The 27,091-nt window shown below is 43.6% G+C and overlaps 2 protein-coding genes across 18 annotated transcripts in view; one reads left to right on the forward strand and one right to left on the reverse strand.

Annotated features, from left to right (window-relative positions):
* Positions 1–2,860: 2,860 nt before the first annotated feature.
* Positions 2,861–5,074, reverse strand: Cct8l2 (chaperonin containing TCP1 subunit 8 like 2). The gene is given in 2 exon segments (XM_020151812.2): positions 2,861–3,751; positions 3,753–5,074. Coding segments are annotated over 2 exon segments (1,650 nt in total). The 5' UTR covers positions 4,512–5,074.
* A 6,306-nt stretch (positions 5,075–11,380) lies between these two features.
* The window catches only part of Kmt2c (lysine methyltransferase 2C), a 244,796-nt gene continuing 229,085 nt past the window's right edge, over positions 11,381–27,091 (forward strand). For 12 of the 17 annotated variants that reach the window (XM_074060240.1, XM_074060265.1, XM_074060255.1 and 9 more), the window contains exon 1: positions 11,381–11,773. In XM_074060240.1, coding sequence (XP_073916341.1) covers positions 11,613–11,773 — 161 coding nt within the window. In that variant the 5' untranslated portion in view covers positions 11,381–11,612. The remainder of the gene's footprint in view (positions 11,774–27,091) is intronic. The other 5 variants (XM_074060279.1, XM_074060285.1, XM_074060292.1 and 2 more) reach the window with 1 other exon arrangement.

Below are 27,091 nucleotides of genomic sequence, written 5' to 3' on the forward strand. Positions count from 1 at the left end.
AACTTCATAGGGTGAGGAAGGGGACCCCTGAAAGTCTGCACTGTTCTATGATGCTGATGCTGCTGGTTGACAGGTCACACATCAAGCAGTAAGGGCTCAGAAGGAAGATGGCCCTCAAATGTGCTGAAAGAAACCTGAAATGGGCTGAAGATATAGTTCAGTGATAGGACACTTGCCTAGCATGCACGAGGCCCTGGCTTTGGCCACAAAGAAACAGAAAAGGAAGGAGAGAGATCCAAAAGGTTAACACTTGAACATATGTAACTCTCTTCATTTTGGTCCTCTTCCCTAAGTCCTTTGTGCTGGCTGCCCATGGAATCACCTTTGCTATTCTGTGACATTTCCTTCCCTTCTGGAGCTGTTCATGGTCTTGAGGGTACAAGAAGGGTAAACCGACTCAGGCTACCTCAAGGAGATTGTATGAAGAACTCCTGGCAGTTCACAGAATTGAAGAGTTGACAAACTTTAGGGGTGAATGCAAGGCAGGGCAACTCAGGGAACCTCAATAGCAGAAGCTCTGTGACTCCAGCTTGTCTTATGAGATACCCCAGTTCTGTCTCTACAAGTTTTAAGTTTGGGTCTGGTGTTTACCTTTCAAGCTCCCAGCATAAAGCAATTAAAGTTGTGTTTACCACATCTTTCTTTGTCCTTTATAAGTCATCCCTTGATGTTAATTTTAACTGGCTTTTATACATATACAACTTTATATTGTGTATGTGTGTGCATGCTTGTGTGTCTGTTGAGGAGAGGAGATGATAATGTCAAAGTGTGGTTTTCCCCCAAGTAGATAATTGAAGAAAAATCCTTTTATATCACACTTATTTTAGGTCCTTTAAAATAAGCTCTATTACATGTTTTGAATTGTATGTGCCTTGGACTTAAACTAAAATCTTCTTGGGCTGGTGGGGTGGCTCAAGTGGTAGAGTGCCTGCCTAGCAAGCGTGGGGCCCTGAGTTCAAACCCCAGTATCACCCAAAAAATTAAAAAAATAAATTTTCTGTGAGAAGGAGCTATCTTTATATCTTTACAAAATAAACATGGCTTTTATCTGATTTTAAAAAGCACTAATTGCCACATTTCAAAGGGCCATTTTGGGAAAGACTTTCTCCCTAATCATAGGGGCATGTCTTTGAAAATATCCACAATAGAGGAACTCGAGATTGGGAAAATAAAACAATGATTGAGAAACTGGGTTTCTCCCTTTTACTTACTTAACATTGGTCAATTAATTTTTCTAAAGTGCAAATGTGTCACTGGTAATCAAGATAATCAAGTTTCTTATAAATTTGTTTTGCTTTTGAATTGCTTAAAAAGGTTAACTATTGTCCTTCTCATTCTTACTCTAGAGACAACCTACTTTCAGTCTATTGAAAGTGTATTCCTATCCTAATAAACTTTAGTATCACTTCTGCTATAAAAAGTCAACTTTGTATCATTCACTATTACTATGGAACTTGTGACTTTCTAAGAATAGGAAACTTGAGGTCAAGAAATAAAAATGAAAGCACTTATAGTCAGTAAAATATAATGAAGACAAAACCAGTAAAGATGCAACAATGTCATATTTCTGAAATTAGTAACAATTAGTATACTTCTGTACATTTGTCATCTTTTGCTCACTGAACACTTTAAGATTTTACTTCAGAGTTTCAGCAGAAATTTAAAAGTGTGTCTTGCTTAGTAGCAGCTAATATGCATGCTACAAGATGTTTGAGTCTGATTCTCTCCCCAAATGTTCAAACCTCTTTTTTTTTTTGGTGATACTGGGGTTTGAACTCAGGACCTCACACTTGCTAAGTAGGTGCTCTACCACTCAAGCCATTCCACCAAGCCCTGCATTTTGTGTTGGGTGTTTTCCAGATAGGATGTCAAGAATGATTTGCTAGGGGCTGGCTTTGAACCTCAATCCTCCTGATTTCTGCCTTCCTGAGTAGCTAGGATTAGAGGCGTGAGCCACCGGCGCCTGGTGGTCCAATTTTTTTTTTTTTTTCCACTATGTTAAGAGATCATAGATTCTCATCTCCTAGATTCTGCCCCTAAATTCTGGCTCTTTCCCTAGAGGCAGGATGGTTGAAGTGTTTTGTGTAATGCATGCCAACCCTACACAATTCTGGTAAACTCCCTCACTACTCAGAAGTATTGAATCCTAACCCTGCCCACAACTCCCCTTGCCTATAATGTGTGGGTTCTCATCTTCTGTTACGTATGCCAAAGGGGCTTTCTTATTTATTTTTTGTGGTGCTGGGGATCAAACCCAGAGCCTTGCACAAGCTAGGCCAGTGCCCTACTGCACCTCCACACCCCTAGTTTCTTTTTTACAAAACTTAAATTTCTGATGGCAAGAGCTCCTTTATCTGCCTGCTTTTTTAAAGTTTTTCTCATTCTTTTTTTTTTTTTTTCTTTAAAAATGATATTCCTTTCTTTTTTTTAGAAAACCTCAACAGGAATGGCTGGCCACTCTTATAAAGGGAACTGATGTTTCGGAGTACGAAAGTGAGATCAGACATAAATCCACATATGTTAGAATGTCATTCAGGGAATACTCACACAGTTGGGAAGGGATTACTACACTTTTTTTTCATCCCCAAAGCCCAGGTATTCAATTTAAAAATCTTATTAGAATTGAGTCCTGCTCTTATTGTAGAAAGGAACAGAATCTGATGGAAAGAAACAGGAAATGAAAAAGTCAAGACTTGGAAAGGAACTAAGTCAGTGAAAAGAACTTTTATGTTCCTTTATGTTGTTTTTATCTAAAGAAACTGACTATAAAAGTAACAAACATGGAGGGAATAAGAAAGACAAACATTCATTTTTGGGGGTGCCCTCCTTGGCAATTCCCATTTTATTGAGGATGTTGCTACTAATATTTTCTGAGGTATTTTTTTTTCTCAGAAGAGAGGTGTCCCTTTGACTCCACAGAGGCAGGACTTGGGGTCTTCCTGGCCACTACAATCTCATCCACAGTCATCAGCTGCATCACCACCTCAGCCACTGCCCGAAATCCTTGAGCTTTCGTCATTAGGGTGTCCCACACCCCTTCCTGGGCTACATTTATTATGCCTTCAGCTCCCACCCCAATTACGAAGTTCCCAGTTTGGTGAATTCCATTCATCTGTGCCATCACACGTGAGACGACTAAACCAGCATTCTCTGCCAAGATTTTAGGACAACATCTCAGGGCCCGGGCAAATGCTAGGAACGCAGGACCATTCGGCCCTTCCATTTTGCTCCCTTTATCTGAGAGCATTCTCGCCAGAGCCATCTCTGTGGCACCAGCCCCTGGAAGCAATCTGGGATCTTGACACAGCTGGAAATAGGCATCAATGCCTTGGTAGACAGCCTGCTGTGCACCCCGCAGGCCTTCGGTGGTGGGTCCCCTGAGGACCAAGGTGAGGACAGGTGCATCTGCATGTTCCCACTCAAATACCACAGCGTTACTGTCTCCTACTTCCTGTTTGTAAACCTTCTTGCACTTCCCTGGCTCCCGGGGAGGGAGCAGATAACTTAGTAAAGGGATGCCCAACACCTCACTCAGGTACACCATCTCCTTCCGGGACTGGGCTTCAATCACCATAATGCCATGCTTGTCAGCCAGGATGAGGGCCTTTATATCAACTTTCCCCCATACCGCCACCACATTAATACCTGCAGTGGTCAGCTGGGCAACCTGCCTTTCCAGTGCTTCATCACTTCCTTTCCTAAAGTTAGCCAGGTCAGTGGGGCTAGAGAAACGGGCAACTGCTGGGGCATTTTAGACTCGTAGGACCAAAGGAACAATGGAACAAAGCCACCCTGGCACCAGTTAACACTTCGGTCATCTGCCCACAGGTTTTCCCAGACATTGCTAACCCAGGGAGGATGCAGGAATCTTCCAGTGTCCCTCCACGCAGCAAGCACACCCCGATACGCTCAGGCTTGAAGCTGCCATCTGGCCCCTTGCTCGCCCAGCACACGTGGGCCACCAGCTTGGTCAAGTGGTTTGTGTGGAACAGGGAGTGGGTATTCACCACAGAATGTAGGGCCCAGGATGGATCTTCCAAAGGCCCCAGAGAGCGGATGGCCAGGGCAGGCAGTGTGGTCAGGACTTCTGCCATAGCCATGCCATAGGCCTCCCGGAGCTGGGTGTGAGGCAGGCCAGCCTGCAGAAGGTGCTCTGCCTGCTCCAGCAAGGCTTCTGTGAGGAGAACCACAAAGGCTGTGCCATCCCCACTGTTCTCTACCTGTGTTTGGGCAGCTTCCCTGACAAACTGGGCTGCGGGGTGCTCCAGCTGCAGGGCTCTGAGTATGGCAGCAGCATGGCCTGTGCACACTGTTTCTCCATTAGCAGCCACCAGGAGCTTCTGCCGACCATGGGGGCCATAGCAAGACCGGATGATGCTGGCCAGGGTCTGGACGGCAGTCATGCTCTTTAGCAGGGGCTGCTGTCTGCCTCTTGAACTCCTGGGATTCTCTTCTGGGCCTGGCCACAGCCTCTTGGGAAGCTCCTGGACTGAAGGGACTCTCTTCTGCATGGCCTGGGAGCGGGGAGACTCTTGTAGAGAGGCTCTAGGAGTGGCAGCAGGGACACCCTTAACACAGATCTTTGACACTCAAGTGGCCAAAGTGGAAACCAAAAGCCAAATGCCCATCTCTTGATTGCTGAATAAGTTAACCTGTCCAGGGACAATTTGCAGAGCACTCAGTCTTAAAACCACTCCCAAAGTCAATTCCATCAAGAAACTGGCTCTTGAGGCCTCTGCACCTCAGGAGCTGAAAGGGGACCTTTGATGAAATCACAAAGTGACAAACAGAACCAGTGACAGGGAATGAGGTCACAGAAGCATGTCAGACCTTATTGTCTCACTATGGAGGTCCCCACACCTCTGCACCAGGCCTGAGAGTTTCTTTTAAACTCTGGTGACAAGATGGAGAAATCAAAGAAAAATATCTACCCATTTTGAATTCCCAGTGAAGTTGCAGCGCCTGTCTTTTGTTTGTTATGTTTGAGGGTAACTGAGAAAGGATGATGCCTTTGTTTTGGTTTTTAGTGCTATGTAATACTAGCCATGCTGTGCCATTTGCCTGCCTTTGCTTTTGCTTGTGCCTGTTTTATCAGGTTCCTTAAGGTGTCTGTGGGTCTCTTGGTTTTTGAGGCTGTTTGTATAAGAGGATGCATAGTGGTTTTACCTGTGCAACAACTCCCAATGCCAGGGATATCCCTGAGTTGGCAAAGCAAGCCAAGACAAGGGAGGAGAAGATGTTGACAGTGTTCAGACATACAAATAGAAATGACCAGAGAAGTAAAAAGGACTAACTGACCTCCCAGTGCCAGGTTGTGGAAGACCTGAGTGAATGGAGAGGGGACCCTGAGGTTGAAATGCTAATTGCCCTCTCACCCTTACCCTTAGTCCTTAGAATTTAGGTCCCTTCTGAGCTGGAGGTGTATAGGGCTTGCTGAGTGTGTTTGAGGCCCTAGGTTCCATCCCCAGCATGACAAGCAAAAATGGGACACAAAGAATTTAGGTCTTTTCTGTCCACTCTCCCTCCATCCTCTCCTCCCTCCTTCAATACAGCCAATTGGAGTAATGAGGGTTCTGTTTCAGTATAACATTTATTTTTAATTTAATCATTTTTATGTTTACTCATGTGTATACATTGCTTGGGCCACTTCTCCCCCTCCTCCAGTGTAACAGATTTTTGAACTCAGGGCCCTCAAACTTACTAGGCAGGTTCATGCCACTTAAGCCATGCCCCCCAGCCCCAGTTTAACAAATATTTCTTGAGCACCCACTGTGCTCAATGTAATGGGGACTATAAAGGCAGGAGCTTAGCAACTGGCCATGGAAACAGACTTGTACCAAATGCATCCAGCATCTGATAGGTGTTAGGCGGGTTCCAGGTGGAAATGATGAATATGTCTGTTGAGATTAGAGGAAAGTCAGAACAATGTCATTCATTTTTCATTTAGAAAAATTTTGTTCATTTTGCTTAGTGGTAGACGTCCATAAGAAAAATAGAACTCAAATTGGCACCAGTCAGGAGTCCTGACAGTTCTGTCGGCATTGTTTTAATATTTTCACACAGCAGATAATAGCAAGAAAAGAGGAAATCCATCACAGTGAACACCGAATATAATGAAGGCTAAAGAGATTATTTTGAAGAAAAAAAAAAACCTTTTCTTTTCTTTTTAAAAAGAACTTGATTGCTTTGGCAAAACCAATATTCATTATAAAGTTGAAAAGTGCACAGAAAGTAAAGTTTATTTGGAAATTCAGCCCAGGGATAACCATTGTTTACTTTATGAGGACCTTATTAGTTTACACATACTATATGCCATACATACATAATTATAGATTTACAGAGTTTTATATAAGTACGCTGTGTGACGCGTACATATGCTGTTCTCTAATCCTATTCCGCTCAACATTTTCTTGGCTCAGAGAATGTTTCCAAGGAGACATTATTTTGTGAAGACTGTGGACAATTATTTTGACCTTTTGATTTTTCTCCTTTCTTTTTCCAGATGGCCTCATTAGAGCCCAGTTTAGTCTCAAACTCTTATTTATTTATTTTCTTTTTTGGTGGAAGTGGGGTTTGAACTCAGGGTTTCATGCTTGCAAAGCAGGTGCTCTATGGTCTCCTAAGTGCTAGGTTTATTGGCGTGTAGTACCACATCCACACCCAGTGACTATTTCTGATGTTGGAGATGCCACTAGAAACAGGTATGATCCTTCATGTCTGGACTTCTGAAAGCCTGTGACACTGAGTACAGTGCCACATAACAAATGCTGGTCATGGGGCAAAAGAGGACTTGCCTGTATATCATAGGAATGCAAAATGTAACAATCAACACAAAATGTAGTGAGGTATGCATATACAATATATATATATATATATATATATATATATATATATATATAGTCCATAAAGATAGTTTCTTTTAAATAAACCTTTCTGTGAAGGATAATCTTTTCTCTTTTTCTAACACCTAACATTCATTGTCATGTTTCTTTCACAACCATCTATTGAGTTGCCCCTGACTAATAGGGTAAATAGGAAGATAATGGTCCTGTCTCCACTGGACTTAGGGTGGCACAGGCATCTGACCCTTTCATTACCAGCAATGAGAGCTGTGATTAGAAGCACAAGGTGCTGTGGATGCATCCAGGGGAACATGCAACCATACTCTTGGGGAGAGCAGAGTTCAAGGATGGAAGTGAAGTCAAGTGAGACCTGAGAAAAAAAGGAAAAGAGAAGTAGGAAATGGCTAGGTGAAAAGGAGCCCGCAGCAGGGACAGCATGGAGCTGTAAGGAGAAAGGGGGTGGGGAAGAAGAGATCTGTGCTTTGTCTGGAGGATGAAGGAGCTCTCTAGGCCCTAGGGAGCCATGCCAAGGAATTTACACTTCTACCTGAATGGTGCTGTAACTTCCGTTTCTGATGCAAGGGCATACAATTTTATGTTGTAAAGTCCTCTTGTGTGTGAGTGCACAGAAGAAGGCGGACCTGATCATTGTCCTTGACCCCTAACGACAAGCTGGTCTCATAGAACAGGCCCCAAATAGTGTTTTTTTGGACTGATTTTTTTTATTTTTATCTTCTTCTGCATACATCAAGCTAATCACAGAACTACAATCTCAATTTTACTTATTGGCATGTGGACATTGCCATTGTTAAATTCACTTTGCAAAGCCTTATCTTTGTAGACTCAATATGGAATAAGTATAATTTTTCATGCCAAGAAGAGTTGCCATATTGTTAAGTTTTTAATAAATTTTTCTAACCAACTATACATTTGGGGGAAGGCGACAGTGCTGGGTATCAAACCCAGGACCTCATGCATGTTAGGCAAGTGCTCTATCACTGAATACTCCTAACCCTCCTGATACAATATGTATTTTGATCTGCTAAGATAGGTAAACATCATTATAGCTGCTTGGTAGTTATACTGGGTTCAATGGTGTTCTGCCAAAATTCATGTCTTCCTTGAACCTCAGAAAGTGACCTTATTTGGAAAGAGGTTATTTTGCAGATGTAATTAAGATGGGGAAGCCCTTTAATCCCACATAGCTGGTGTCTTTTGAGAAGAGAAAGACAACTGAGTGGAGAATGCCTATGACGACACAGAGATGCACGAGGAAGGAAGGCCATGTAATGGTGGAGGTAGAGAGATTGGAGCAATGTGCCTACTGCCAAGGATCACCAAGGATTATGGGCAACCACTGGAAGTGAAGAGAAAGGCTGGAAATGATTCTTCAGAGCCTACTAGAAGGAACCAATTCCGCTGACACTTAACTTTGGACTCTGGCCTCCAGAACTGCAAGAGAATAAGTTTCATGGTACCCAATTCATGATACTTTGTTGTAGCAGGCTTAGGAATTTAATTCAGAGGTCTTGTATCTCTACAATGGGAGAGGGAGAGGGGACGGAGAAAGGGGAGTTTCCAGTCCATGGTCAGCTGGCTCCATTGCAATGGGCCTGAGGGTGAGGCAGAACATCCTAGAGGCAGGAGGGTGTCGGGGTGCAAAGCTGCTCAACTCTTGGAGGTCAGGAAGCAGGGAGGGGAGGAGGGACAGGGACAGGTACACCTTCAAGGACCTGCCCTCTGTGACCTACTCCTCCCACTGGGCCCCACCATCTATTTTCCACCATCAACAGTTTATAAGTCCACCAATGGATGAATCCATTGATGAAGTCAGCATCCTCATGACTCAATCCAATCACTTCCCCAAAGGCCGCGCTCTGAACACTGCACCAGGGACCAAGATTACAGTTTTGTTTTTTGGGGGCAGGGAAGTGGGGTGGGGGACATATATGCCCTACCATATATGATGAACCACAATGCCTTCATCAACACCCTTCATTATATTTTATTTGCTCTGCCCATGGCAATTTAATGCCAATGAGTCTGCTATCAATTCTTTTAAAACAGCCTGGAATTCCCTCATGCAAAAGAGTGGAGATGTAAAGCCAGTTACTTGTCTTCATCATCCTTTATCTTTCCAGAAGCATGGCTGCACAGACCTTCATTTCTACCCTTCCTTGCACTGGACTGCTTTTCTGCTCTCAGTCTCTTCATTTCCTTTTTACTCCAGTATGAGTTTCTTGCATATACATACTGACACTTACATTCTCCCAACTCAAATTATCCTAATATATAACTCAATGCATATGAAACTCACAGTGGAAATGTCACAGTGGAAATGACTATTCTAATTTCAGTATGGGAGACAGATCAACATTTGGATCAATATAAAGTACATTGTGAGGAAAGAAATGAAAAAAGTTTTTATATTTGCATTGAATAATTAACTTTAAATATATCACATCACAAATTGATCTCTAATCATGTACATGTCATATTTCGATCTGTAATAATCAGACTTCTGATTTTTTTTTTCTTTTTGCGGTACTGGGGCTTGAACTCAGGGCCTTCACCTTGAGCCACTCCACCAGCCCAATGTTTTGTGATGGGTTTTTCAAAATAGGGTCTTGAGAACTATTTGCCTGGGCTGGCTTCAAACTTCAATCCTCCTGATCTCTGCCTCCTGAGTAGCTAGGATGACAGCCGTGAGCCACCGGCTCCAGGCTAGATACTTTATACTTCCAGTTCATGTTTAGTACACCTGCCTTTTCCCCAATCTCAAATTTCCTGTGACTATAAATTTAATAAACTTAAAAAATCCTGTAGGGATTAAACCCTGAAGGAATTCAACTGACTCTTAACTTACTCTTTCAGCCATTTCAAATAAGTATAGATCCAGCTATCACAGACTCTAGAAACCAAAGTTCGCCCAAATAGGGAGCAGTTCAACACTAAATCCTGGGTATTAGGAGGAAGGGTAGGCAAACAGTACTGCTGGGAAACAAGCATATTATTTCACCTTGGACTCTTAACTGTGTTGAGAAGATGGAAAGAGCAAGCCTGGTGAGAGTGCCTGCTAGCTCGGGCTTACAGAAAGTGCCCAGACCTTCCACAAATGGTTAATGATTTTAGCATCCCCCCAACTCAAGCCTGTTTTATTCACTCCATATTCTAATCACCAGCGAAGAGAAAGGGAAGCACAGGCCACCACCGTTCCGCGTTTCGCTGCTCGAGGACCTGTCCTGTGCGTGGCTAAGTGCGTGTCCGGCTCCGTAATGCTATCCCCATTTCTCTTCTTACCATTTTATGTTTCGTAAGAGTTGGCCTAGAAATAGTTCGGTTTTTGTCTCTTCATCAGAAGCCCCTGATTGTTAAAATCAAGTTACTGGGTTTTTAATGGCTCGTCTGTAAGCGTTTTAGTCCTCAAAATGCTATCGCTCTTTTTGTCTCTCTGGGTTTTAAAAAACCGACGTAAACCCACGAAGCTGCCCACGGAATTGGATTATAACGAAGTTGTCTCCGTTTCTTCTTCTCCACAGCCGCTCATTAGAGAGCGCCTCCCGCGTGGGAGCCCAGCGAGCCCCTCGGCGGCGCAGGTCCGCGGGGCGCGCGTGGCGGTGCTGGGGACGCCGTGGCCGCAGGCGCACGTGCGCACGCACGCAGGCTCGCTGGACCAGGGACGCTGTGTTTACACCGCGCCTTCCCTCCCGGGCCCCTCGTCCCGGATCCCAATCCCGGATTCTCGGTCCGCAGCTTGGAGGTCTCCCGAGCCAGAGCCCGGCGTCGCGTAAGAGCGGGAGGGGGAGGGGCGATGAGGTCAGCGACCGCGCCGCGACCGCGGGCGGCGGGATAGGCGCATGCGCGGAGCGCGCCCCGTGAGTGGCAGCAGCGCGCGGGGGGGGGTGAGGGGGCCGGAGCGGGGGACGGGTCGGGGGCGCGCGCGCGCGCGAGTGTGTGTGTGTGTGCGCGCGCGCGCGCGCGAGACGGCGGCGAGTTTGAGAGGTCTGTGGTGCGGGTTGCCCCGGGGGAGCCGGGCGCGGGCTTCGCACGACGGCCGCGGCCGTGTGCGTGTGAATGAGTGTGTGATGTGGTGAACACACACCCGCAAAACTTCCTCCTCCCCAGCCCCGGCAGAGCAAGTGTGAGCGAGCGAGTGTGAGCGAGCGAGTGAACGAGTGAGGGGGCCGGCGCTCGCGCAACCCCGGCACCCCCAACAACAACTGGAGCAGCTGTCAAAACTTCGCCGCCGCCGCCCCGGCCTGACGGCGCGGGGGAAGGGCGTCCGCCGGGGCGCGACACCCGCTCGGCCCGGCCCGGCCCGCCGCCCCCACCGCGGCCCTTTCTCCTCCCGCCGCGGGCGGCCTGGGGGAGGGGCGCGGGCGGAGACCCCGGGAGGCCGCCCCTCGGCCCGCGCCGCACCCCGCCCCGCCCGGACCCCTCCCTGTTCGCCCCACCCCGCCCCGCCGGACCCCCTCCGCCCCCACCGCGCCCCGCCCCGCCCCGCCCGCCGGCCCCGCCCGCCCCGCACCGCCGGCCCCTGCGCGCCGAGTGCGCGCGCCCGCGCCGATGTGTGTGAGTGCGTGTCCTGCTCTCTCCATGTTGCAGCCTCTCCCGGTACCTGCTGCTGCTCCCGGGGCTGCGGGAAATGCGAGAGGCTGAGCCGGGGAGGAGCAACCCGAGCAGCAGCGGCGGCGGCGGCGGCGGCCGCGGCGGCGGGAGGAGCCCCCCAGGAGGAGGACCGGGATCCATGTGTCTTTCCTGGTGACTAGGATGTCGTCGGAGGAGGACAGGAGCGCGGAGCAGCCGCAGCCGCCGCCACCACCCCCCGAGGAGCCCGGAGCCCCGGCCCCGAGCCCCGCAGCCGCAGACAAAAGACCTCGGGGCCGGCCTCGCAAAGATGGCGCTTCCCCTTTCCAGAGAGCCAGAAAGAAGTAAGTTGAGCGCGAGGAAGCCAGGCCGGCGGCCAGCGGCGGCGCGGGCCGGAGCTGTCAGGCGCCCGCCCCCGGCCCGCCCGGCCCGCGCCCCCGGCCCGGTGGGGGCGGGGCGGCGCGAGGACCCGGCCCGGCCGAACCCCGGCGGACGCCCGCGCCGGTCCCGCCGGTCCGCGCCGCGCACTTTACTTTTACTTCGGCCTTGGCTGTGCCTGCTTGGGCTTCGCTCCTCGGGAGATCTCCCGTCGATTTGCGTCCCCGTGGCCTAACCGGGCGCTCCGAAGCAAGCGGCAGAGCCCGCCTGGTGCTGCCCTCGGCGGCTGCTCCGGAGCCACAAAGCCGGCCGCGCTGGGACCAAGCTGTCAAACGCCGCGGCCAGGTGGTCCCCGCGCCGAGGGAGGGGGAGGTGAGCCGGGGCCGGACGGAGCGGCCGCGGGCTGTCTTTGTCAGCGAGGGGCTCCTTTAACTTTTCCAGATCCCAAACCTGTGTTTTCTCCTCCTAATGATATATATTAGGAAGCCATTCGCCTCCGTCCTCCCCTCCCCCATCCCCGACCCGCACCGCCCTGCTCCAGAAGCTCCGCTCCGGGATCGCGCGGCCCCAGGTGCGGGGAGCCCGAGTTTCCGAAGCCGTGCCAGGTTCCCTGTCCGCGCCCACTGTGCGGAGCACTTACGTTCCGGGAGAATGCAGGTGTAGATGTTGCTTGACTTCGACTCCGAACTCCGCCCGGGCCGGGAACGGGTTCCGATTGTTCCGGAGCGCCCGGGAGGGCGGTCCGCGCGGACGACACGGCCCGAAGTGTGTGCTCGCAATGGTCATTCGGCAACTTGGCCCGTACGTGAGGACCCGATGCGAGGCAGCGGGTCGCTCGGCTGTTGTGGCCGTTCGGAAGATGGGCGAATGTCTCTGGAAGTTGTAGAATGGCGTGTGCCGCTTACTCATTTCATTGTACGATATTGTCACTCAACTGTCGGCGGTGCAGGGGTGCGCTGGGACGTGAAGGGAGCCAGCCCGTTCCGGAGAGGCTGTTCTCGGCTCTGATGCATTCGTTTATCAACAGGATTATGATCATTGGTGATAAGTGTTGACTGAGGCATGCCAGGCTGGGTTGGGGGAACCCTGTAAGCTCTTCACTGAACGTCCCCTTTCTGCCTTGCTATTCCTTTTATGAAAATGATTCAGGGCCTCCGGTTGCCTCCATATTTTATTGCTAGCTCTTACCTGGAGGTGAGAGATATTGAGAAACAAGGACAGGATATGTACGTTATTACATTAACCTTCTTGGGATACAAAGTTAAGAGTTTTTATGCCACTCTTATTGCGATATAATGTCGAGTAAAAAGTGCTACTGTTCCCTGCATGAACTGAAATTTGGAGAAGGAAGATGGAGTTTTAAGTAACTTTAGACTTAGCTACTTTTTTTTTTTTTGTATCTCTAGAAGTAACATAGGACAAACTATCAGGGCTTTACCTGTATTGCTTCCTATTTTCACTGTCTGAAAAAACATTTCTTGATCTTTTACTGAACATCAGTTTGAGATTACTGTATGTTTTAGAGCTTCATTTAAATTCTTCGGTTTGAAAAAGACCAGTCTGTGTTGTCACACCCCTAGCCCCATATGCACGCTAGCGCACGCCATCCCCCTACTTTTGAAATGAACTCAGTTGAACTCAGTTGTATTAGTGCAACTCCCGTGTTCACCAGAAGAAAGATTGATGTAGGGTATTGTGACCTGACTGTTGTGTTTAATTTTTACCTCATTATGAGCGATGAAAAAGGTGGGCTTTTGAGAAGTTAAAAAATTCCTAAAGAATGACAGTATAACCCAACAAAACACCAAAACTCTGGGAAATGTTTAGGACAATGTGTCTTAGAGTTTTTTTCTTTTAGATTTGAAAAGTAGCATAGCATTCTTTATAGGAAAGCAAAGTCTAGTGGCAACTCAGATGGCTCCAAACTTACTAGTAAATTCTTTAAAATCAGTTGTCTTTTGAAGGGAGTGGAATCTCCAGTTGTTTTAGAAACAGGCACATGGAAGGCAAAGATGTTTCCATTGTGTATCTCTACACCCTATTGGAATTCACGGCCTCTGTTGTTGGTTAGTGAAGACCCTGAAAGTGAAACTGATGTGGAACAGATGTAATTTAGGTTTGTAATGTGAAATAATGTGAAATTGCAAACAATTCACAGAAGAGTTGAAAATTAGTATTTGTGGAATGTAATGGAGGTGGAGGTTTCTAAATTGTCGATGTTATTTAGTGGACACTTAGTGGGTTAAGTTAGAGAAGATGCCTTATGACACTGTTTTTAAAAGGTGGATTTGTGCATTTGTCTTTGGATTCAAAACAAAGCAACCATGCACTGTCACTTACATTTTCCTTGTGCTTGAATTTTTCATAATTAGGTAAAATGAGCATTTTCGTGTTTTATAGTTTTAGCTAGCTGTTTTTTTTTAAATCACATTTGAAAAAGCATAGACTACGTAGCTAATGGTTTCACATGAGCCGTAATTACCTTAAAACTATGTTTACTACCTAAAATAAAAAATTTTGAACTGAAGCTATTAATCTTAGAGACAGAGTTTGAAAAGTAGGTATATAAATAGGGATTTCCTGTTGTACAAATGTCAAGTGGACCAGTGAATTGACATTTGTCTCAGAGTTCCCCTGAACTGTAAAGACTTTCTAGTTATTTGGTTGTCTGGACTAGCTCACAATCTCCATCGGAGGCACAGGATTTAGCACTGGCAGAGCAGCTCCTGCTGGAGTATTGCACGTGCTAGAGGGCTAAGTAAATTTCTGTTGATGTTAAGGATACTTTTCCTGAAGCTTTGCTTTTGTTTTCTCTTTCCTTTGAATGTGCGTTCACATAACTAAATTGGGAAGCCACAGAAACATTCCACCATATTTCCTACCAAGTCCTCAAAGTGGTGTAAGAGATGAGGGTGTGGGGTGGTGCAGCAGCAGGTGGTGGGGATAGGATTTCTGAAGCACTGCCCTTGGCCTTTTTTGAGTCAACTACTTATATCCTGAGCCACTTTCTTTTCAGAGTGAAAGTACTTATTAGAGAGCCACCGTGGGCATTATTGGTACGGAAAAATTAGGTACAACCAGCAGTGTCATGCAAGGGATCAGCAGCCAATGGCTGCAAACTTGAAGTAAGTGATAAAAAACTGCTCTTCGTTACAGTACATACAATTTACTAAAAATGGTTTTCAGTTGAGCGGTATCACTATTCATGCTTTTTGAGGTGATGCAAATTTGCAATTTTTATGATGGCAATTCTTAATTTTTATTATTTTTCAAGAGATCAGATAACGTAAGTGGGGACTTTCAATATTTACTGGTCTCTCGCACATGTAGGCACTAAAATAGTTTAATTTAACTGGAAAGATGGTTAGCTTCTCTTTTTCTGTTATGAGGTTCTCTGACCTCATTCACTAGAGTTTACTTGTCCTATTGACTTATTCCTAGGGGTTTCTACTGTTTGAGAGTATGATGTTTTTAGTCATAATTTTATATTGGATTTTCATAATTAATATGCAAACTTGACAAAGATGAATTTCCATGTAAATTTAAAAGTATCCCAGTTTAATTTTTCATTGTGAAAATTGTGATTTATTACATTTTCCTGTTACCTCACTTAATTCTGTGATGATGGCTAGATTTGTAGTAGTTTGCAGGGGGCCAAGCCACATTGCTTTTCCCCCTTCGTCTGTTTTTCAAAAACTGTGTGCTATTTTCTAGGCTGCAGTCTGGTTTCTCTGGGCAGATAGTGGTTTGGTTGTCCAACCCTGCACTTTTTTTTTTTTTGCAGTACTAGGGTTTGAATTCAGGGCCTCTAACTTGCTGGGCAGGCACTCTTACCACTTGAGCCACTTCACCAGCCCTGTTTTGCGTTGTGTATTTTTGAGAATAGGGTCTTTTGAACTATTTGGCTGAGTTGACCCCAACCCTGTATCTTTTAAGTCAATTAAAATTGATGACTGAGGTGCTTTCATGGAACCTTATTGACCTTTCAAAATAAAAATGGTCAGTTTTCTGGTATAAAAAACATTAGATGCTTTTTCTGCATGCTTGCCTAGTGGAGAGGAGGTATGAAATACCCTTGATAGGATGTGAATTAGCTTTTAATCTGTGAGAACTTTGGGCGCTAAACATAATTTTTAGCTGCCATGGAATAAACTCTACTCCCTCCACCCTTTATTTATTTACTTTTTTTGTAGTGCCAGAGATTGAATCCAGGGCCTTTTGTGTACTAGGCAAGCACTCTACTGCTGAGTTACATTCCCGGACTTGGAATAAACTTTCTGATTCATGAGTGTTTCCTTTAAAAATTTTCAGTATTGTTTTGGCCTGTTTTTATCTTTTAATTTCAGCACGCTGATTAATCCCTTCCTCCCCTCTTAAAATTTTCTTTATCATATTTGTGCTACAGTGACTATTTCCAGAACTTCTTGGCAAGAAATGTTGCAAAAGTTATGGAGTGGAATGGGGATGTTTCTTTTTTATGATGGCCCTGCATATAATGTATGCTGGTGGCTATTGTGAAAAGTTTAATAAACCAGTCTTGAATTTAGAATTGGAGAATGTGAGGAATTTCAGAACACAAATTAAGAGAAGTATGAATGACAAACCACTTTTTATAGTCTAATATTTTAGAAAATGCCTCATGTAAATATGAAAATTGTTTCACTTTGCTTCTGCTGTTGTGTGACATCAGGAGTTACGTGATGTGTGGTTTAGATGTGGGATGGTTGATGAAATGGTTTAGGTGTCTCAGGTTTTCTGTTTGCTTCTTAACTCCTTAGGTCTTTCATTTGTTACACAGCATGTAAGTGTTGACTATGTGCTGGGATGTTAACTCTGCAAGAAGATTCACTTTGGCCACAGAAACTGACCTGTTACTATTGTGCCACAAAGATCTGGAGGAAGTCATACTTGAATTAGGCCTGGAAGGATTGGTGAGGTCTAGCTAAGTAGAGTGAGAAGAAAGTGTGAGAGTGCTTGGGTGAGCACTGGGAATAAAATTATTGAGGAGGTTAAGCTAAAAGGTGTTTTCTTGCTGCAGTGTGACCAGAGCAGAGCTTGCTATGGAGTGGCACCAAACTGTGAAAGCTCTAGAGTGGTGATTAATGAGTTCAGTCTTTATCCTCTGGACCAGGTTTACCAACTGTTTATAGGGACCAGGTGGACAGGCTGCTTGTAAGCTACTGAGTGACAGCTGACACTTATGGTGAGGACAATCTTGGAGAGTCCTAAGAGTCTTTGTGCTTGTTTTAGGGTGCAACTGCTACACAGTTCTAAGAGTTGCTATGTGAGAAGCTGTTTCTGGATACTCTGACTTCTCCACAGAGACTGGAAATTTGGATTTTTATGTGAAATGTCTTGGCTTTTAAGTGTTTAAAATTCATATGCCCAGAATATTTTTAAAATTGGAGATTTTAAATGGGGACTCCCAGCTTAAACTGGAGTCATCCTGCCATGAGTTGCCTGTGCCACCTTCTTGAGGTAGAAGTATCTTGAGGATGTGATAGCTTCTGGGAAGTACTGCCGCGTTGCTGTATGGATTTTTAAAAATAAAACACTTGTGCTTAATTGCTGTAATGTAAATTTTGAGGCATTTGTGAAACTGATCTGTGACTATTGTGTGCTCAGTTGTAAATTCAGGGAGAGCTTTTTGGACTTTATTCTTTACCTATTGTTTTCAGAGTGTCTATTTTGAATTAAGAGTTGTTACTCATTGCAAAAAAAAATAAGTTTTTTATTTTATTTTATTTTATTTTCCTTTTGGTGGGACTGGCTTTGAATTCAGGGCTTCTTTGCATTCGGAAAAGAAGTGGTCTACCTCTTGAGCCATATCCCCAGTCCATTTTGCTCTGGTTATTTTGCAGATGAGGTTCTCGAGAACTGTTTTCCTAGGCTGGCCTTGAATGGCTATTCTTTTGATTTCAGCCTCCCAAATAGTTTTGATTATAGGCGTGAGCCACTGATGCTTGGCTAAAATTAAGTTTTTTTTTTTTTTTTTTCTTTGCAGTACTGGGGTTTGAACTAAGGGCCTACATCTTGAGCCACTCCACCAGCCCTTTTTTTTTATGATGGGTTTTTTCAAGATAGTCTCTCAAACTATTTGCCCTGCTGGCTTCGAACTGCTATCCTGATCTCTGCCTCCTGAGTAGCTAGGATTATAGGTGTGAACCACTGGTGCCTGGCAAATTAAAGGTTCTAAAATAGATATTTACAGTCTTCCTGAAGATAGGAACCTTATTAAATTACTTTGTATTCTGTGTAGTATTTTACATATTTGAATGCAGGCAAGTAGTTGGTGATTTGTTGATGTCTACTTTAGAAAAACTATCCTGGTAATAAATATGAAGAGAGGAGTTACCTGGAGGCAGAGATAATACGCTGTTGCAATAGTCCTAGTGTTTTGTAATGAAGGCAAAGGGTGGTTTGTTGGTAGTGTGGAGCGGAAGGATCCCAGTCACTGCAGAGGAGGAATTTTGAAGTTTCTAACATAGATGCCCAGAAGATTGAAATGTTCAAGAAGCACACATGGGATATAGGATTGGAGCTGAGAGGTTGTTAGGATGGATAATTAAAGACTTGACTTCTGAAGCCACTGAGAATATGGTGTTTAGTACCCTTAGGAGATGGGGGATCACGAATGCCCAGAAAAATAAGAAAGGAAACCAGATATTCTGAGTACAAATTGGCACGTGTACACATAGAGAAATGCTTGGGACAGCAGTATTACTAGCAGAGAAAAATTGGCAACACTAAAATACCTATCAATGGGCTGCTGTGCATTTGTGTCCCATCCTGTCCCGTCCTGTCCCGTCGCCCCCCTCCCCCCACATGCTCTGGTTGAACCTAGGACTTCCCATGTTAAGCAAGTGCTCTGCTTCCTGCTTGCAAAGCAGGTGCTCTACCACTTGAGCCATACCTCTGGTCCATTTTATTTTGGTTATTTTGGAGATGGCGATCTCTCGAGCTATTTCCCCCAGGCTGACCTTGAAACCCCATCTTCCCTATCTCAGCTTCCCAAGTAGCTAGAATCTTAGCTTATAGGCATGAACCACTGGCTCCCAGCTCTCTTAATATAGTTTTTTTTTTAAATTTTTTTTTTTTTTAAATCAAGATGGAGAGATAGATCTGTAGGTACCAAAATGGGAGATTACCTGCTATATTGTTGGCTTAAGGAAAATCTTTCAGGAGTTGTAAAGCGGTAGTTTAGTGCTATATCCTGTTTAATAGTTTAATGCACAGACACAAACTATGTATTATTTTGTGTTTGGGAAAAAAATTTGGAAAGGTGCATGATAAGTATTGTATTTCTAGGGAGTATATAGTTTCTAGTGTACTTTTTGCATTTAAGAAAAGCTAATAATTAAAATATAATGTTTTACAAATGAGAGAACCTCATATTGAGGACATCACAAATTTTAGAGCCAAAACTATCTGGATTAAAATCCAGGTTCCACTGGGAAATGGTGGTGCGTGCCTGAAATTCTAGCACTGGGGACACTGAGGTAGGAGGATGAATTTGAGGCCAGCCTGGGATACATAGTGAGACCTTGTCTCAAAACAAAACAAAGCAAAACCAAAAAACAAATCCAAGTTCCTTTTTATTTGCTATTTGACTAGGGCAAGTTATTGAACTTTTTAGTGTTTTGATTACCTCATCTGTAGCAAGGGCATAATAGTATACCTAGTGTAGTATTGATGTGAGTTTATACATCTTAGGATGTCTCACACAAACTAAGTGCTGTTATAAGGGTTTACAGTTACTGTCATGCCCAACCAGTTGCCTCTTACCATAATCATAGAGCTAGTTAGTGGCAGAAGTGATAAGATGCCACATTCGCTCTAAAAATGCCATGACATAAACTAATATAGTAGGTATTGGGTCAGAGGGTACAGATTTCCATTTTGTACACATGTGCCTAAGGAAGAGAAAAAGAAGAAAGATAAAGCTAGGTATTTTATGTATTGAATGTTTTCATTATAAAAAACAGCCAAAGTAACTCCCTAGAAGCTGGTACTGTTACTATAAAATGATTTAAAAACTCTTCATTACCAAAACTTGAAAATGTTGTTATAATGAATTTTTTCATACTGTAACTCTGACCATGGTTTTAATAGGCCTTTCTAAATGGAACTTACTAGGTGCTCTTAAAGTGATTTCTCACATCTTTTATACTTGATCACTTTTAATCTTTATACCTCACTGTAACCCATTTACATTAGAAACAACTCAGTTCATCGTCCTAATGAAGTCTGCGGTTTTGCTTTCTTCTTAGTGGAGCCTAGCAAAAAACTTCTCCATTTCCTGATCTTTGGGATTTTAATGACATGCAACACATATTTGGGATAAGCACCTAGTTATATACAAAATGAAATGTAACCATATTTTTTACCTTACCGCTCTCATCATTGGATTGTTCTACCAGAATTGAAGCATTTGGTTAGTTTTTCCTCATATTAGATTTATGTACTTAGGATATTGAAATTAGGTGAGAATTCCAAGAATATTTAACCTCTCATTTTTTAGAGACACCTGAGCTTACAGTATGCTAGAAGTCGTAGGTCAAGGTGTTACCTGTATAGTAACTAAAGGAGATAGATGTTTGTCTAATGTATTTGTGGCCCCAGTGGACCATGCCAACTGATAGTCATGCTAGTGTACAATCCCCTCCTCTTTTATATTGGCTAGTCCAAGATATACGTTAGCCAGTAGAAGGCAGTGATAATGACACTTGGGTAGATTTGGGTGCAAGCCTAAAGAAGGCCAGGCAGCTTTTTGCATTCTTGGAAGCCTTGAGTTGCTGCCATTGAAAGAAACCAGGTCATACCCTCCTGGAGAGACTGTGAAGAGGGGTATGGGTTGGTTCCCAGATCATGAGGAGAGACTGACTATCCCAGTGACTTAGTGGAATTCAGGCCCTACTTGATTTGTTGGTTGAACTCAGTCACAAAAGTTAACCACCAGTGAGTAGCAGAGGAACCATCCAGCTGAGCCTAGCTCAGATTGCAAAATCATGAGTAAATAGAATGGTTGTTTAAATCTGTTTTGTGGTGGTTTATTGTACAGTAGTGTATAATGAAACTAGATGTTTTAGAAATTTAGGGACTCTTCTAAGAATAAAATATGTGAGATACATGTGATAAAAGTAATTACTGTCTTCAAACTTCTTTTACTTTAATTGCTGAATGAGGCTGGCCCCTACCTTAGCCTTATTACCCTAAATAGAGGTGCATTACTATTATGAGGCATTTAAATGGTGTTTAAAAATGCAGTTATTGGGCTGGAGGTATGACTTTAGTTGTAGAGAGCCTGTCCAGCAAGTGTGAAGTCCTGAGTTCAAACCTCATTATGACCAAAAAATTAAAAATTGGGTGCTGGGGGTATGGCTCAAGTAGTAGAGCACCCCCACTAGCAAGTATTTATCCCTGAGTTCAAACCCCAATACCATAAAAAAAGTGCAATTATTACTGTAAATTGGACTATTAATTAGATAATACATAAGAGATAAAAGAATTACAAATAACTCTAAAAATGTATAATTTTACCTTTTTTGGCTTACACACACACACACACACTCACATTCACATATATTAGCATTACGGACTTTGGGAAGACCTGGGTTCTATTTCTGTGCCAGTTGCCAACACCTGGGTTGTGTCAATAAGGATTAGGCCTTGAGGGAAGCGGGTGTGGGATGAAGGAGGATGGTGGAGGGATGAATTCAAATATGATATGTTTCATACATTGTAAGAACTTTCATAAAAGCCACAGTATACCCCCACCCAGCACAACAATGATAAAAAAAAGATTAAAAAAAACCTCTCCAAAAAAAACCAAGGATTAGACTTGTCCTTATGTGGTAGAAAACTCCAGAATAATAGTGACTTCCACTGGTGTTTATTTCTCCTTCATGTCAAATTCTGGAGGGTAGGCTGGTATGGCATCTCTGCCCTACAAAGTGACTAGGGACTTGCCTTCTTTTGTCTCACTACTTAGACATTTCTTGGGTATGGCCTTTTTCCTGACATTCCGTGATGGCCACTAGAGCCCCAGTCATTACATCTGTGTCCCAGGAAGCAGAATGGAGAAGATGAGACCCAGGGAGTATTCACTTCTTTTAAAACACCCTTTTAAGAAGCACTGGGCACAGTGGTTTATACCTGTAATCCCTGCTACTCGAGAAGTAGTGATCTGGAGGATTGTGGTTTGAGGCCAGCCTGGGCAAAAGGTTAGTGAAACCCCATTTCAGTCAATAAGCTGAATGTGGTGTTGTGCACCTAGGATCCTAGCTACATGGGTGGGATCAGGAGGGATTACTGTCTGAGATCTGCCCCAGGCAAAATGTGAGGCCCTATCTGAAAAATAACCGAATTAAAAAAGGGCTGGGGGCATGGCTCAATTGGTAGAGCCCCTCCCTAGCAAGATCAGTATTCTGAGTTCAAGCCCCAGTATTGCCAAAAGAAAGAAGCACCATATGTTTTAGCTTGTGTGCAAGTGCCTGGAATTTAGTCAGCTGATCACATGGCTCATGTAGCTGCAAAGAAGACTGGGAGTGTAGTCTTTAGCTGAGCACATTGGTGCTTAGAACAGATTCAGGGTCGGGTTAACAGCAGAAAGCAACTAGCAGTCTCCACCACTTTGAGCAGTTTCTATGCATAGGCTTTGGTTTTCTCAGTTGTGAATTGATTATATTGAACCACTTGGGGTGGCAGATGATTTCATATTGAGGGCCAGATCAATTCCTGATAGTAACTGCTTATACTCTGTTGAGTCCTGAGCTCCTAGTCTTGATTTGTTTTTCTTTTGGTGCTAGGGGTGGAACTGAGGGCCTCATGTATTCTAGGCACAGCTGTACCACTGAGCTATATATACCCCTGCCTCCATTTTTATTTTTATTTTTTTAAACCTCAGAATAGTGTAAGAAGTAGTAGAAGTATTTGTGGGAAAGAGAGGAGTAATGGCAGGCTCCCAGTTATATACAACCTCTGTGCCTTTTTTCTTTTTCTTTTCTTTGTTTTTAGAAGAGGTCTTGCTATGTTATACATACTGGACTTGAACTCACAATGTTGTAGCCTGTCTCTCCAATAGCTGGATTATAGGCATGCACCATTGTGCCTGGCTCCCTCTGTACATTTTAACTATGCAGTTATTTCAGGTTTTGTAATCTTTCATTGAAAAATTCAACTGTGCTTTTTTACCCCCTCTTTGGTTATTTTTCAGGTAGTGTCTTGTGTTTCTGCTTTTGGGGGGTGGGGCTCAGACTAAGATTTTCATACCTTTGTTTCCAGTAGTTGGGATCACAGATGTACATCCACCTGGAGACTGGTGATGCAGAGAAATGCTAAACTCCTGTTAATGTGTATACTGTCTAGATTATGCGGTGGTGACATAGAATCCCAGCTTTCAGTGGCTTTGGTCAACAGAGGTTATTTCTTGCTCGTGCTGTGAGTTCATCATGTTACTGGGAGCTTTGCTGTCAAATTCTGCACCAAGGCAGGAGGCATCACCTCTGCCCTGTCACCATTGCCCAGACAGGAAAAGGAGACCATGGTGGACTGTGCTCTGGTTCTTAAATAGACTGCCCATAAGTGGCATGTGCCTGGTCTGTTTATGTTTCATTGGCCAAAGAAAGTCATTTGGCAGCACCTAACTTCAAGGAGACAAGGAAGCGAAGTCCAGTTATGTTTCTGGAGAGAGAACTGGTGAGGAACAGTAGTGAACACCAGAGAGGGTGACATTATTTTAGTCCCAAAATTCATATTTGGCTTTGAAGTATGTTTTGTTACTTGTGACTGGATGTGATTAGTAGTTTTTTGTATTAATTAAGGGGATGTATTTAATATACTATTAAATATAAAAACACACTTCCAGAGGTAGAAGTAACAAAGGAAGCATAGGTTTTGCTTCTTGATTCTTCCTCTAATTTATACTTCATGCTTTCTTCCTTTCTCTCACCCACATGGGAGGGAGGAGGGTAGGAATCAGATATTAAAATTACTGCATAACGGTAGTAAAATTATAGGTGATTTAGAATCTTTTTTTTTTCGAAGTTGCTGAGGCATATGTTTTATTCTCAATTGTGTTTACTTTGCTTGTAAGTTTTCTATTAATCATCCTAGGAAGGTGATAGGCAAAATCAACTTAGTATTTACTAGATACTGTGTACTGGAGAGAGCAAAACAAGATTCATATCGCAGTTCCTCTCAATTCAGTGAAAACTAATGCAAAATGACACATTGAACAATAAAGACTACAAAAAGTTCTAAAGAAGCATAGGGAAGGCAAAATTTCAGGGAGTCTTGAAGAGGAGTACAAACTGCAGAAGAGAACTAGGTGGTGGGGGTGGGGTAAGAAACTAGTACTTTGCTAGTATGTGGTAGTCCCTTCTAGTGCTTACAGTAATGCTTACTGTATTTGATACTTCCAGTAATGTGGCAGAATCATTAGATCCAGTTTTATAGATAAAAGAGGCGTTTTAGGATGGGTGCACGTGGCTCATGTCGGTAATCTTAACTACTTGGAAGGCGGTGGTCAGGAGGATGCAGGTTCAAGGCCAGCCTGGGCAAACAGTTCCTAAGACCCACCCATCTCCAAAATAGTCAGACAAAATGGACGGGAGGTGTGGCTCAAGTCCTGAGTCAAACCCCAGTCCCACAAAAAAACAAAAACAAAAAACAAGCAAACAAAAAAGCTGCTTTAGGGCAAGTGATAGCTGGTAAGAGATTGGGTAAGGATTTGAATATAGTTGTCTGATTCTGCTTTTGCTTTTTAAAAAAACTCCAGTTCAAAGAAGAGAGAGTAAATTGGGAATTTTGAGTTTTTATTATAGGCAGTAGTGAGCCATTGAGGATGTAACATCAAGTCTATTAGAAAAATAACCTTGGCAAGAATGGTAAAACTGCAATAATGATGTTGTCACATGTGATTATCAGATGAGGAGTCTGAGGATATACCTTAATGGTAGAGAATTTGATTAGCATGCTTGAGGCAGGAGGCTTGATCCCCAATACCACAAACAACAGCAACAAACAAAAAAGTATCAAACTTCTTGATTGTCTTTACTTTCAGGAATAATTTTCAGTGTAAATAATTTTAATACAGTTTTCAGTGTTAAGTCTTCTTATTTTTTTTCCCCAGTACTGGGGTTTGAACTCAGGGTTTACACCTTAAGCCACTTCACCAGCCCTTTTTTTTTCCGAGTTAGAGTCTGGAGAACTATTTGCCCGGGCTGGCCTCGAACTGCGATCTTCCTGATCTCTGCCTCCCGAGTACCTAGGATTATGGGTGTTAGCCACCATCACTGGGCTAGTCTTGCATTTTTGTTACATGCATTCCCAAGTAATTCTTTTTGATGCTGTTTGTAAATGGAATTGTTTTCTTAATTGCTTTTATGAATTATTTGCTCATTAGTCATGTGTCCCCCCCCGCCCATGGGGTTTGAACTTGGGACCTACACCTTGAGCCACTCCACCACCCCATTTTTTTTTTTGTGATGGGCTTTTTTTGACATAGGGTCTCTTGAACTATTTGCCCAGGCTGGCTTTGAACCGTGATCCTCCTGATCTCTGCCTCCTGAGTAGCTAGGATTATAGGTGTGGGTCACCTGCACCTGGCCCTCTTTCAACTCTTGTGACACTGAGGCTTTTCTTGAATTTCCTGATCTATCTATTTATAATTGGAAACCTAGCTGAGATGAGTCTTTGATGACAAAAATCACATAATTTTCTCTCTGACTCAGGTAAGTGTTAAACACAAAGACATGTTAGCTAGTAGAAATAGGAAATGTATACAAAAGCAAATAGCTACATTTCTTTCTTTTTTGGTGGTACTAAACTAGGGCTTGAACTAAACAGCCCTTTTTGTGATGGGTTTTTTCGAGATGAGGTCTCTTGAACTATTTGCCTTGGCTGGTTTTGAACTTCTATCATCCTGATCTCTGGCTCCTGAGTAGCTAGGATTACAGGCTAAATGGCTACATTTCTTTTAGGGAAGTTTTACCGTTTTCAAACAGACAGATGTGTGATCTTGGGCAGATGACTTATTTGTGCTTCACTTGTTTCCTATGCTAAGTAGAATAATAATAACACCTATTTTTTAGGATAGTTGGAATTAACAAGTGAATACTTGGAAAGTGCTTAGAGTGCTATTTGATTTACAGTAAAAACTTTATCTGTTAATTTTATTCACATTAAATAGGCAGGAACAGAGCAGAAGGATTAAGAAAAGAAAACTGCCTAATGGATTTCAGTTCAGATCATCACAGTATGGATAAAGTTAAGTGTGGTTCATAATCTTTTGGGGGTTAAGTCCCTTTGGAATATCCTCTTTTTCCATGGAAAAATCTACATATGCAAAGTTTAAACAGTTTAAGGGAGAGGGCTCATTGGACCTCTGAAAAATATCCAAAAACTTTTAAGGGGTTCATAGCATGGAGTAAGAAAATTTCCTTCAAAAATAAGTGCCCTGTGATGGAATGCATCTTAGGTGCTGAAGGGATAGAGGTTTTTTCTGTTGAAAGCTGGCTCCTTGAAGAGAATAGTTGAGGAATTTTAACATGGTATCATTGCTTTTATTCTAGGAAAACACTTGCTGATGAGGTTCAAGGGAGAGTGCTCACTTATGGGTATTGTCATTTCAAAAGACTGAGTGATGTGCATTCACAAAAGTGTTATAAGGTGTATCCAGGAGGCATGTTGAAGTACAAGTGAGTAGATAGGCAGGAGGTTGTTAAAAGGGATAACTTTAAACTGGCCTAATATTTCCAGTAAACTTTCACAAACTTCAGTGCTTTAAATATAATTAATAAGAGAGTACTTATGAAAGACCTTAGTTGGTGATACTAAGACTGGGAACTGCCACTCTTAAGGTTCAAGATTTTTCCAAGTTAGGACACAGCTGAGGAGGTGATCATACTGTGAGCTTCTCCAAATTGGTGATTATGGTTTTTCAGCATTGTACGTCCCCTCCAGTACTCCAGAGTGCAAAGGTTTTGATATGTTGGAGAGAGAGAGAGAGAGAGAGAGAGAGAGAGAGAGAGAGAGAGAGAGAGTGTGTGTGTGTGTGTGTGTGTGTGTGTGTGTGTGTGTGTATGTGTGTGTAGGGGTGATGAAGAATGGGAATGAACCCAAGTGTAGACATTTTTCCCCCCTCAAAGTAATTTATATCAGGAATTGTCCTTCCCCCCCCCCATCTCCTCTTATTTTTCCTTTCTTTACTATATAGCCCACTTACAGACTCTCTAGTGAGCCTTTACACTCCTCCCTTTATCTTTTGCTTCATTATTCCCAGG

This window comes from Castor canadensis, chromosome 2 (assembly GCF_047511655.1).
Source record: "Castor canadensis chromosome 2, mCasCan1.hap1v2, whole genome shotgun sequence".
NCBI lineage: Eukaryota > Metazoa > Chordata > Mammalia > Rodentia > Castoridae > Castor > Castor canadensis.